Source organism: Petaurus breviceps, unplaced genomic scaffold (assembly GCF_028583685.1).
Source record: "Petaurus breviceps papuanus isolate PSGF00001 unplaced genomic scaffold, PetGlider_PUasm1.0 186, whole genome shotgun sequence".
Classification (NCBI taxonomy): domain Eukaryota; kingdom Metazoa; phylum Chordata; class Mammalia; order Diprotodontia; family Petauridae; genus Petaurus; species Petaurus breviceps.
The window spans coordinates 42470040-42484157 of NW_027185798.1; the positions used below are offsets into that span (position 1 = coordinate 42470040).

The following is a 14118-nucleotide window of genomic DNA, read 5'->3' on the forward strand; positions in this document are numbered from 1 at the left end:
CTAAAATGAGACAGACCCTGGAATAAAGGAGATTAGAGGAGACTTATGGTCTGACTGAATTACTGAATTTGGAAGGCTAAGTAGTCTGAGATAGTCTGATCAGGTCTGGGGAGACTGTACCTTTTGACTTGCAACTGTATTGTTGTTTTATTGTCTTTTATTAGAATGTGAGATCCCAGAGAGCAGGAACTGTTACTACCTATTTATATATCCAATTTATTTTTTAAATACATTTTTATTGATATATTTTTACACTGCAACAGAGTAACTTCAAAAGACAGGTAATCTTACCCATTTTATGCAGATTCCTATTAGCTTAAACTTCCAAGATAGATATTATCTGACACTTCAGGATCCTATATCCACTAACCATGCTACTACTACAACCTAAAAAGACTATATAAAGAACTATAGGATAAGTATATGTTTATGCACATAAACACGTAGATTAAGAGGCTAAATGAATGAATGTATATTCTTATGTGTTTAAGTTTTTTGTTTTCTTAGCTATGCAGGTCCAATCTGTAGAAACTCATTCTACCAACTGCTTGGAAAACTTGGAAGATATAACTTCTTCTCAACAGTCATTGAAGACTTCTGGAAAAGGCTTCACAAGGAGCAGGGTAAATAATCGTAATTCAGAAACTCCAATGACTTTCAGTTGCTTTAGCTATATTTTTTCCTCCATTATAAGAGAAAATTGCCTTGGTTTAAATATCTCCATAAAAAACATGTTTGATAGACCTGCTGCAACCAAAGTTAGCAAAGGAAAATACAAAACATGAATCAAAAAACATCTGCTTAAGTATTTCTAAAGCACCTATTACATAGGAAGCAAATGAGGAGTCACTAGACTAATCAAAAGAGCTCTGTGTCCTAAAAGGACTTGCCATATAAGCATAAATTTTAAAAGTATATTATTAACAAGTGCAAATAAGAAATTGAAAACAGGGTTGGCTAGGGCATGTAGATATTAGAATTGGGTGGGGTTGGGAAGGCTTCTAGTTATGGGTTAAACTTTAAAAGAAAATCAGAACTGGGTAAAATGGTGAGTGGAACTGCCTGATCAAATGAAGGAATAAAAATCATGCTGGGGATGAGAAGCAGATTGGTTACGCTGAAGTAAAGACAGCTGCTAGGCTTGGAGTTTAAGAGCTTACATTCATATCTTGGCTCTATTACTTACTGTGACTCTGGACAAATCACTTCACCTTTCTGATTGTTTCCTCATTTGAAAAATTAGATATGTGGGGCTGGATGATCTGATAATGTCTTTTCCAACGCTAAAAGGATGATCCTATGATTTATATACTCAACATCTTGTGGACCTCACTCAAGAAAATGTGTAAAGGGCCAAGTTAAAGTATCATTCAATCTGTTGGCTTATCTGAAATGGAAGAAAAAATCTATAGCTTTATAACTCAGAACGTATTATTTCTTTTTTTCCACTTTTAGATAAATACAAAAACTTAAATAGAAAAAGAAACATTATAAACTTAAATATAAAAGAAAAAAGAAAAAACATGCCATGTGCACAGTAGAACATAGGAGAGGATTCCAAATATATAGCAATAATTTATCATTTCAAGAAAGCCTATATATTAAATATTGTTGTGTTATGTTGAAAGCTGTCCATCTTCTCTTTGCTTCCTAGTAGGTTTTCTTTTGTTCTCTGCTGTACCCTTTTTATGTTGTTTTTTTTCCCCCTACCTCCCCCCTACCTGCCAACCCAAGGCTACAATTGAGCATGGATATATTTATATACAAGTATTGATATATACATACATGTATACATATATACACATATACTTTCCCTAAGAGATTCTTTTTTTTTGGGGGGGGGAAGATAAGGCAATTGGGGTTAAGTGACTTGCTAAAGGTCACACAGCTAGTGTGTCAAGTGTCTGAGGCCAGATTTGAACTCAGGTCCTTCTGACTCTAGGGCCACTGCTCTATTCACAGCACCACCTAGCCGTCCCTAGAGATTCTACTCCTAATCTTGTTTTTTTATGGTTGTGCATATCTCTTTTCCTATCTCTCCTAACTCTTCTACTTTACTTCTACCTGCTACCTTGCCTTCCTATTACTTAACCTACCCCCCCATTCCAGCAACCCCTCCCTTGTCCTCCCATTTCCCTAAATCTAAACACCTCCGTTTGACCTATTCTTTCCCCCTCCCTTATCCTCCCAATTCCCCTAAATCTAAAGACTCTTCTATATCCCCCTTTTAACCTATTCCCTGACCCTCCTGTCTAAACATCCCTCCTTTATCTTCTCTCCCCACTCTATCCCTTTAAGGGTTTTATTTTTTTCTAAATTTAGAAGACTTTTATACTCTTCTAGATGTATATGTATTTTCCCCTCTTAAACCCATTCCTGATGAAAGTAGATTTCCAGAACTAACAGCCTCCCTCCCCCATCTCCTCTGTATGGGTTCTTCCTTTTGCACCTCATTTGTATAAGGTAATTATTCTTTTAGCTGTTCTTAAATGGTTGTACTTTTTGAAGTCATATAATACTTAGGTCTACCCCAATCTTTCTTATAAGCTACCTAATTACTAGTAAGTTACTAATTACTAGTAACAATCTTAAGACATACATTTTCCATACACAAAAGGCAAACATTCTATCCTTATTTATTAGTCCCTTGTAATTGGTCGTTGGTATGTATTATTTCTAAATGGTTATGATGTACCTCAGATGGTCTGGAAAAAGTTAGAATATGACGCATTGTGCAAGATTCTCACTGAACTTAAAATGTCAAGATAAAAAAAAAAGCTTATGCTACAACAGAATTAGAATATGATTTGCATGACTACTTTTAACCAACTGTTTGTTCATGGTGATAGCTAATTTCTCATTTAATGAAACATAAGATATTTTAGTTGTGTTTAATTATTTAAAAATCTTTCTTTAAAGATAATCAAATAAAATTCAAATTAAGTACAATTTTATGTAAAAATTTTAGTGTTTGACAAAGTATAAACAAATGAATTAACCTAAATCCACATGAAGTTATCTTTCCTTTTGTTTTTTTCTCTCCTTCCCTTTCTTTAAAAAATTGTTAGCACGTGTGCCATGCTGGTTCTCCTGGTCTTGTTCTGAAACAATGCCTGTTCCATATTTTTCTACATGCTACATAAATTTTTTTTGAGTTCTGTGGTGAAAAAATTAACATTATTCTTCTCTCCTTGTTTTCATAGAGTTTAAAAATTCTACGAAACGTGAAAAAGAGTAAGTTTTGAAAAAGTTATTGACTATAGCATTTCTATTCCCAGGTAGACTAAACCTTATGGTACTAGTAAGTTGGAGAGGTGATCCCAGGCCCTGTGCTTTGGATTGCTGATACTGGGTCTTAGAGAGGAAAATGTAAGAGAAATTTTCTGTTTAATAGAGAGGAATAATCATTTTCATAATGTTTGGCTTTATACCCATCCTAAGATACTCTAACATAAGAGTGTTATTTAAAACTCCCAGCAACCTAACCTCAGATGTGTTCTTTTTGAAAACAGTCATAGCAAAGCATATTGTGAACCAAATGTGTTGTTTTTATGAAATAGGCGAAGCACTGACAAGTTTTCAAATTTCACAAAGTATTATTAGCAGCAAGGGCCTGTTGTTTACCATTGTGCTAAAATGTGATGAAAATAAAACCCACAGGCTCTGTGCATGTGGAAAATTCTCTCTGCCAGTATATATTTTTATATATTTCTAAACACAACTAGAAATACCTGGCCAAAGATGACAAAACACGATTATACGTTTGCCAATAAATTCAGTAAGTTAACATTTTTGTGGACATTGTAGAACCCCAAATTTGGCTCCCTATTAGCTCCTCTTTGGGTGGGGTATACAATGTGACAAAGCCTTGGTAATTTAGCTCAGGGGAAGATTAATATCCACACAGGGTTCTTTCTGCACTTAAAGCTTATCAATGTTGACACCATATTAACTGGCCCCTAAAGCTATACTGATCCCCCTACTTAATGAAGGTGTAGAAAAATTCCCTTTAATTGTCAGTTCAGACAAGGTTGAAAAATTTCAAAAGGAATGTTTACCAGGAAAACTAAAAGAAAATAGCACTGATATGATCATTCACTTGTTTTCAGTCCTGTCCAACTCCTCATGACCCCATTCGGGGTTTTCTTAGCAAAGATACTGGAATGGTTTGCCATTTCCTTCTCCAACTCATTTTATTGATGAGAAAACTTAGAAAAACAGGATTAAATGATTTGCCTATGGTCACATAGGTAATAAGGGTCTAGGGCCAGATTTTAACTCAGGAAGATAAGAAGTCTTCCTAACTCTAAGGCTGGCACTTTATCCACTGCACCATCCAGCTGCCCCACTGATATAAATAAGCTTATAGAATACCAATAACATATTTATAAAATGACTTAAGGTCTACATAACACTTTCCTTACAAACAATCTGATGAATTAAGGACTTCTATCAAGTGTTAATATCTACATTCTACAGAAGAGGAATGTGAACCTCAGAGGTTAAAAATGGCTGGTCTAGGGGCAGCTAGGTGGCACAGTGAATAGAGCACCAGTCCTGGAATGAGGAGGACCCGGTTCAAATCCAGCCTCAGACACCTAACACTTAGTAGCCTTGTGACCTTAGGCAAGTCACTTAACCCCAATTGCCTTGCCTTCTTCCATCCAAAATGCAAAAAAAAAAAAAAAAAGGCTGGTCCAGAGGTGTACATCTGAGATGGAATCCAAATTCAAAGTCTCCTCATTTCCAAGGCCAACACTACTGGTACAAGGTACAACACTGTGTACCGCTGCTCTTGCTTTAGTCCAAAATTACAAAGACTGGACAGACTGGCATAGTATGTGATGCGTAGTTCTGTTTCTTTTTCCGACATCAATTCTCAGTTAGAGGCTAAAAAAACCCCCAAACAACAAACAAAACCCTCAAACCCTTATATTACAATCTAATGAAGATTTGGCTTGGTATTCCTGCCTGGTCTGGGGAGATTTTTCCTTCTTTTCAAGCACTGACCTTAGAGACCATTCCTTCATTTCTCTTTTAGTGGTCCCTAAATTCAAGTCCCAGAAATCCTAGCCCTGGCCCTGTTCAGATTGGTTTCCCTGAAATACAGTGAATTCACAGTTACAGGTGGTTTCTCCTCTCCCAGGAAGCTACACTTCCTTGGCTATGTTTTGAGGTCAAAAGTTCTCTTTGTTGGGAGCCTGTTGGGGTTGCTGTTAAGAATCAGTCTTACCAAGACATGGGTCAGCTGACCTGATGCTGTGCCCAGACCTCATGAGCTCTCTGCAATGAGTGAGTAGACCAAAGAGACCAGGCCTGGCCCTTACCTCTGAGGATTCAGAAACTCCACTTGATCTCCCAGGGGGTGGAATATGAAGCGCCCTGGATTGGGGTCTGGAAGGCCAGGGCTTGTGGTCCTGTTCGCTTACTTAGAGCTGTGTGATTGTGGGTATGTCACTTTACCTCTGGACCTCAAGATCTGAACTTAGTCACAGGGTTGATGAAAGGAAAATTTTAAGATATTCTGGGTTATTCTAAGTTAAAATGTGAGATGTATTCGGTCCAATAACTTGTGGTCTGCTCAGGGAATGTCTTCTAGGTGTTAAGGACCAAATTCTAAAATCAGGAAGTTCCCAGATGAGTTCAGATTTAGAGCAAAGGAGGGAAGTGCTCTTAAGGCATATTTTAATAAAGCTGTAGTAGCTTATTAAATAGTCAGATGGCACAAAGTTGAAAAGATTAGTTAAAATGTTAGATGACTGAGTCAGGATCCACAAACAGGCTGAAATTTAATAGAGATAAATCACATTCGAATTTTAAAAAATCTCCACAGGCAAAATATGGGAGAGATGAAGCTCGATAGTAGATTATTTGAAAAAGATCTGGGGGTTTTGGTGGCCTGCAATCTCAATAAGCCAACAGCATGAAATAATAACCAAAAAAGTAATGTGGTATCGGGGCGGCCAAGTAGCACAGCGAGTAAGAGCACCGGCTCCAGTGTCGGGATGACCTGGGGATCAAATCTGGGCTCAGATACTTAGCACCACACCCAAAAATAACTGGCTGTGTAACCCTGAGCAAGTTACTTAACCTCGACTGCTTTAAAAAAAAAAAAAGTAATGTGGTATCAGACTGTATTAAGAAAGGAAGAATCCAAGACAAAAGACATGATAGTCTTGTTATGTTTGGGTCTGGTCAGACCACATCTAAAGTACTCTAAGCACCACATTTTAGAAAGGCCTGCATTTTTAGAAAGTTGGAGAGTTTCAGAGGAGGGCAACCAGGATGGTAAAGAGCCTAAAGATTATTCCACATAAGGACTGGTTGAAGGAACTGGGAATGTTTCATCTGAAGGAGAGACTTGGGGAAAAAAAGAACATAATACCTGTCTTTAAGTATTTCAATTGAAGAGTTGTCAAGTGGAAGGGCAGGATTAATTTTTTCAGTTTTGTCACAGAAAATTAGGAGAAATAAGAAGTTGTGTAGAAGTAGATTTAGCCTTGATAAAAGAAAATATTTCTTAAACCTAAAAATGAGCTACACCAGAGTGGTTTTGGCTGCCATAGAAGGAGTTAGTAGATTCCCCCAATCTCATTAGAAGTCTTCAAATCAAAACTGGGTGATCAGTCATTTGGCAGGCTGGTGAGGATATTCTTGTTCAGTACAGGTTGGATCAACTGGTCTTTGATGCATTTTTTTTATTCTTTTTTTTTTTTGCTTTTTGGAGGGCAATTGGGATTAAGTGACTTGCCCAAGGTCACACGGCTAGTTTTTGTGTTAAGTGTCTGAGGCTGGATTTGATATCAGGTCCTCCTGAATCCAGGACTGTGCTCTATTCACTTTGCCACCTAGCTGCCCCCCTTGGACGTACTTTAGATTTATAGTATAATTATACTCCAGGAATATTTTTGTTCAAGAATTGGTACTGGTAATCTAAATTTAGGACACCTCTCTTCTCCCCCACTGTCCTGGACAGTTCTGGAGAAACACTGTTAATACGGAACTTAAACATATTTTAAATTATAAATAGAATCATTAAAAAAATATTTAAACAAACAGAACAGGAAAGGTTTTTATGACAAACTAAACTTCTAGGCACAGTTTGTTTTTTAAGATATGACACATACAAAACAAAACTCACTATTTCATCAGTCACCAAAAGCTTGTGTGATCCATGGCAGACAAGTTACAGTTTCCAAGATTAAAGATAATCTTATGTTAACTACGTCCTAAATTTAGCTTTCCTTTTTAAGGAGATACTATCATATGACTAGACTCTATAGTACATGTGATAAAAAGAGGGAGTTTTACCTCAGAACTATCAAGGATTCATTTTTCAATGACCTAGTTTCAGGGCTTTATCATAATAAACCACCACAGAGATGTTCTGTGCACACATCCCAGAGCTGAGAAACCAAAAGCATCCAGGACACCTAAGACTAAATGGGGAAACATGGACTTTGTCTCAAATACAAAAGGGGAATTACCAGACCTTCATCTTTCCCCACTCCACCTCTCTTTATCTCTTAGTACTAGGGCCTTAAAGCAGGTCCTAAGAACAATCACTCACTTCTAATTATGAGAGGGCATAAGGGCTGATCCCCAAGGAGGATTAGTCTGGGGCACCAAGGGTTCCTGTTCTTTCCCACTCTTGTATTTTCACCACAGAGATTCCTTACACTTGCTGAAATAAGAAATACCCTGGTCTTATTAACAAAATAATGTATTTTTAAAAACTTTCTTTCACGGTAGTCTGCTCCTACAGCAATGGCTAATTAAATTGTTTTATACTGATTTTTGTTAGCTTGTGTTTCAGAGGATAACAATATTTCCATAGTACATACAGCCTCTCAAGCATGAACTACAATAAGTTTTAATTTCTTATAAGACAAAATTTGAGTCCCTTTGGGCCTACCCAATAAGACCCTCTTTCTAGTTAGGATGTCTCTGGCTTCTCAGATTATAATAAAGCTGAACTCGACTCTGGGCCCTGGTCATTTCCTCAGGTTCTTTGTGATGATTCATCATTCAGGTAAACCTGGAGGAAAGGGTTTCCCCCCAAACACAAATTATCATTACAATTACACAAGATAAAAAAAAACTTAACACATATGATGATGGGTCTTCATTACTTTACATTTGGGGCTTGCCATCACAGGGTTTACAGTCTAACATGAACAAGTAGTACAGGCAATCCTTTTTGCTGTCAGCCATATGGACACAAAGTATGAGGTTGAAAATTAATGTTTAGACCTTTTAAATTATTGTTTTGTTTAGAAAGTTTAAGTCTGTAGTTACTATTTCCATTTCTAGATAATGCCTTGTGCAGCAGCAGTAAGGCAAAAACACTTACTATGTTTATATTAGGTTATTTTTGCAGACTGCCAAAAAAAATACACGAGGAAGGTAAAGCTATATGCTATAAGACATTTTTAGGTAGTGTTGCGTGAACATATGTGAATATGGAGCAGCAAGAAGTGTAGGCTGCATATAAATAACTAAAATGGGGGGAAAAACTTATCTATCCAGAAAGACTGTCTGGGAATAATATGTTTAGAAGAGGGATGGAAAGACATATACTGGCAAATAGACTCAATCAATCAATCAATCAATAGCTTTTTACCAGGCACTGGAAATAGAAAAAGCAAAAATAGTCCCTGCCTTCAAAGAGCTTCACATTCAAATGAGGGAGATAAACAGACTAAGAGACAGATATGTAACACACACATTTACTAGTTTGTGTGTTTATATCTATATATAACTGTTAAAACACTATACACACAGAGTGAATAGAGGAAGGCAGACCTAGGGAAGGGTTTCCCCTTTGGGGTGGAAGGGAAGGGGCAAAAAAAAAAAGGCCTCCTGCATGAGCTAAGACTTAAAAGAAGCTAGGGGATTCCAAGAAGCAGAGGGTTGGTAGGAGACCATTCCAAGCATGGTGGAGAGCAAGGGCAAAGGTATGGGTAATGGAGATGTAATGTTACCATGTATGAGAAAACAGGAAGTGGGTCAGTATGGCTTTAGCAGAGTAGTGTTGGGGTTGGGAAGGAGAAGTTGGGGAGATAGATAAAATATAAGAAGACAGGAAAGAAAGGACCATGTTAAGAGTTTTAAATGTGAAACTGAAGTATTTATATTTTGTCCTATAGGTAATAGGGGACTATTGGAGTTGACTGACTTGGAGGGAGGGGAGATATGATTTGACTTACACTTCAGGAAAATCACTTTGGTGCATAGAGGCTAATATAAAACATTGGGACTGCTTGTGGAGGAATGAATGAATGAATATGAATGAATATAGCAAGTAATAAGTATAGTAACTGGGAACAAAGTAAGGTACAGTTCAAGCATAAAATTTTGAAACCTAAAGTTAGATTTTTAAATCCTCAAATGATAAAAGATTAAAATTAAAAGTTTTTACTGCTAAATACTTTGTTTTTTGCAAAATTTTTAATTTTTACTAACTTTTCTGCAATTAAATTATTTTTACAATTCAGTTAGAAGATTTTGTGGTTTTAATCTAGTTTGCAAAGACATTTTGTTATACATGATACAATCATGATACATATCTTCTTGGATATGGAGTATCATTTTTATTTGTAGCTCTAGTAACTAAGTCAGTGGAGAACTGCGTTTAATAGACTGTAGACAGGAAGACTCTTTCTATGGTCTGAAGCATAATTATCCAAGTTTGTTTTTATTTCCCTGAAACCTTTCCTATATTTCCAGGTATCTCATCGCAACCAGTCAAGCCAGCAGAATCTGTACAATCAAACCACTCTAGCTCCTTTTTGAACTTTGGTATGTGTTATTCTGGAGTTACTTTTTAATAGTTTTGGTCAAATTATGTGTATTGAGTGTAGTATACTCCGAATTTATCTTAAAGTGGCAAATATATATAATTATATTTATCTCATAATTTTGAGACTTTTGTTGCCTCTTAACCCACTCAAGGACAGAGTGTTCAGCATGTTTTAGAAACTAAAACTAAGTAAGTGGCTACCTCTTTAATATGTGATAGATAACTATGCAAACTAGAAGAAAGAGAATATAGATTTTATAATTGAGAAGTCCAGTTTATGGCTAAAACAAAGTTACAATGAATTCCAAAGTACGGTGAAAATAATCAATTGCTGTTACTTGATCTTATGAAAGTCTTCTATTATAAAAAATCCTTCTATTATAAAAAATAGAAGATAAAGTAGTTTCAGTATCTTAAAACACATACTAAAGTAATTATTCACCCAATTATAAACATTATATATCTATAATTGTGCAGTGATGATCTGGGATTATTTCAAACATCCTATTATTTGCCATATCCACGGTACTTATAGTATCACTGTAGACTGTCATTTAGTTGTAATGATTATGGCAATTAATGGAGAATATTATTACTAAAGGATATTATTAACCAAAAAGCTTAGTAGGATCCAAAAGTGCTTAAGACATTTTATGGATAAAAGTAACTAGCATACAAGCCTATAAAAGCTTGACTGACTCCTGTTTGTCCTGATACCTTGACTATTTTCAGACAGAAACTTTCTTACAACTAAAAGGTTTCTTATTTTGCACCTTATATTTATTTGAATCTTGTCTGCATTTCACATTTTAAATAACTGGAAGGATAATTAGACAATAACTTCCAAGTTCTACTCTGCTACCTCATTGTAAGGTGGCCCTAAACCAGTTTTTTTAATAACTCTGCTACAATGCAAGGTTGTAACTCCAAAAGACTCATAATAGAAAGGGATATCCTCATCCAGAGAAAGAACTACAGTATCTGAATGCAGATTGTAGCAAACTACTTACTTTTTTTTCTGTTTTGTTTTGTTTCTTCTTTTTCATTGTTCACTACACTGGTTATAATCCTTCTTTACAAGGTGACTAATATTTAATATGAAGGTATTTGTAGATCCTATATTTGATTGCATGCTGCCATGGGGGAGAGGGGGGAGGAAAGAAAGGGGGAGAAAATTTGAAACTCAAGGGATGGTAGAACTGAATGTTGTAAACCAAAAGTAAATAAATAAATTAAAAAAAAATAAAAGCTCTGCTACGGGAACATGAGCTCTAGCCAAGTCAGAAAGGCTCTGAGTAAGGGCATAATGATAGGCTGTCACTAAGGTCCAACCTAGTGAAGTCAGAGAAGTTCTAAGATATAAGAACTATCAGCACTATCAACTATAGTGCAAGGTGTGTACCATTCTATTCCATTTCTCCTGTCTTTTACCTCAAGTCCTGCAATAGTTTCCTAATTAGTTTCCCCAATTTCTCCAAACCATCCTTTAAAGAACACCCAAGCTAATATTCCTAAAATATAGATCTGACTCAAAAAATTTTTAGTTACTCCCTATTGCCTCTAGCATAAAGTGTAAAATTCTCAGTCTATCATTTAAAGCCCTTTGTAATCTGGCCTACTTTTTCACTATTTAATGAAAGGGTTGGAGTAGATAAATGATCTTTAAGGATCCTTCTACCTCCCAAGTTCTACTATTTACAATTCTAATGAAACCATCTGCTTCAAAGCATTAAAATACCAGTAAATCAAGAGAAGCACAATATGGTTGGATCCATTTATAAGTCATCTTTAACTAATTTATAACTAGCTGGGTTATGTATTCCTAGTTTTACAGTATTTTGGCCTCTTTTCTTCAACTCTTAGGCTTATTGGTCTAGAACCAAGGTCTTAGACCAAGGTTGCCACCTGCTGACCAATGTGAAGAACTGTTTGACCTACTGTTCTTCCCCACCATTTCCCTTCTTCCCTTCTCAGGGAGACTATGATGCCTGGGATTCCACTGTTTTCCCCCATTCATAGGGAAGGCATTTAGAGTTTCTTTGACATCCATACCCATCCTCTTTATCCCACTTCTATCACCATCAGCAAAGGTAATTTCAGAGTTGGTTTTCCTAAAGTACAGGTCTGACCATGACATATCCCTTTTTCCCATTCAAAAACCCATAAACTCCCTTTGCTCCTGATTGCCTTCAGCCTCCCAGAACAAATACAAAATACTTTGTTTCGTGTTCAAAGTTTTTCATAACCTACCCCCATCTACTTTTCCAGTCTTTTCCCATTTTATTCCCTCTCTTAAGTGACAATGGCCTCCTTGCCATTCTATGAGCAAAACATCTCTCTGCTCCTGATTGTCCCCTATTCCTAGAACAATTTCTCTCTTCATCTCTGCTTACAAGCTTCCCAAGGCTTCTCTGGCTTCCCAAAATCCTATCTTCTACAACATTCTTGCCAACTACTCTTAATTCTAGTGCCTTCCCTCAGTTCATTATTTCTTATTTATCCTGTACATAGCTTGTTTGTTCATAATTGTTTGCTTCTCTCCCCTGATAGGCTGTAAACTCCTAAAGGGCAGGGACTTTGTCACTTTTTGTATCCCCAGTGCATATCCATTCCTTTCTTTTCTCTTCCAATTCTAGCCCATAACTTAAGAAAACTTCCTACTATTTCTTTTCATTTTCTTTAGTTCTTTATATGGGGGGAAAAGTGAGGCAAAGTAGAGCTAGTAGAAAGACTGGTGGCCTTGGAGTCAGGAATACCTAGGCTCAAGTGCCACTTGGGATATGCATCTAACTAAAGACAAATATGTGTAACTTCTCAGTCACTCCAGGCAACTGAACTGACTGGTAATTACATATTAGTTGCTGTCTGCAGCACTAAAAGGCGTTTACAAGGAATTCCCCACATGGATTAAATCACAGGTCCAGACCAGAAACAACCAAAAAAGTCCATCTATGATCACAGAGTTAATAATTCTGAGATGGGGATTCAAACCAGTCTCCCAACTTGTAAAGTATTCCCCTCTCGCATCCAAAAATACTCCAATTATTCCAAAGAACCTAGCAAAACCCATTTAAGTTAATGGTTCCTTATATTGAAACAGAGAACATTGCATTTAATATGACATTAAAAAAAATTTCGATGTAATACCAAATTTTATTTTAATCTAAAATGGAAATTTCTTAGTATTTAAGGAGAGCAGGTATTGAGGAATGATACTTAGCTTTGTGATACTTCAATATCCTGTCCATACATAACCAGAAACCTCTATGCAAGTATTATTAATAAATTTTTAAATGGTTTCCTAATAATATAAAGAAATTAATAGAACATTATGTTTAATTTTCACTTAAAATTATTAATTCAAATATATATTTATACATATCATAGAATCTAGTGGAAGGGTTTTCAGAGATCATTTAATTCAGTCCTCCATCAGATGCACAAATAGCTTAAACACTTTCAGTACGTGGGAACTCAAGATCTTATTAGAAAGCCTATTCCATTTTCAAGCAATTTTAATTAAGGGATTGTGACATTTAAAAAGATTTGAGAGACATAATTCTGGGTAATTTAATCATTTCATTAATAACGCCAGTATTTTAACAAAAGGATGGTCATTTGGCTGTCTCTCTCTAAGACCAAAGACAACCATGGCTGCTGCTTAGTTTTTATGCCTTTCTAAGAGTAGGTGTTCCCCAGGGTTAGTTAATAATTAATGCGAGCAGGAATATTACAATGATGGGCTGGACCTGAACTTTATGTCATTTACTTAAGCTAACCCCAGCTTTGGGGTTATCCTTAATTCAAAGAACTTATCCCCCACCCAAACCTGAATGAAACAGTGGTTGCCCCACCTGAGGAGGATTTGTATAGAGGAGGTTAGCTCAATTTTCAGATTCAGAGACTAAGGTATTGAAATGAAGATTAAAAAAAAGGGAGAAATCTGAATCTCCCAAGTCACTGATTGTTATTAATCATTTTTCTCAGGATCTTTCCTGGTATGAAGCCAAAAGCCCCCTTCTTATAATTTTCAGAAATGGTTTTAGTCTTGTCTTCTAAAGCCACACAGAATAACTCAATTTCCTCTGCAATATCAAGTAGAATAGGGCTAACTCAGACTTAGTCCTTCAGATTTATGGTTTTTGTCATAGCAATCCAATGAAATCAGGTTATGGATTAAGAAACAGCACCAAGGAGGTTGAGTAACATGTATACAAGTTCATGGCAGGCAAATATCAAACAGAAAAGATCCTTAAGTAAGGATCCTTGGAAGGAGCCAACTTTGAAATCCACATATTAACATTATCTACGTTGTA

At 36.2% G+C, this 14118-nt stretch overlaps 1 protein-coding gene and 1 long non-coding RNA gene across 4 annotated transcripts in view; one reads left to right on the forward strand and one right to left on the reverse strand.

Moving 5' to 3' along the window:
- LOC138162845 (uncharacterized) overlaps positions 1–14118 on the reverse strand; it is an 86264-nt gene that overhangs the window by 63569 nt on the left and 8577 nt on the right. The window lies entirely within an intron of this gene.
- Positions 1–14118, forward strand: part of PTPN22 (protein tyrosine phosphatase non-receptor type 22) — a 74792-nt gene that overhangs the window by 58718 nt on the left and 1956 nt on the right. The window contains exons 18-20 of the mRNA XM_069090320.1: positions 508–623; positions 3204–3234; positions 9730–9801. Coding sequence (XP_068946421.1) covers positions 508–623; positions 3204–3234; positions 9730–9801 — 219 coding nt within the window. The remainder of the gene's footprint in view (positions 1–507; positions 624–3203; positions 3235–9729; positions 9802–14118) is intronic.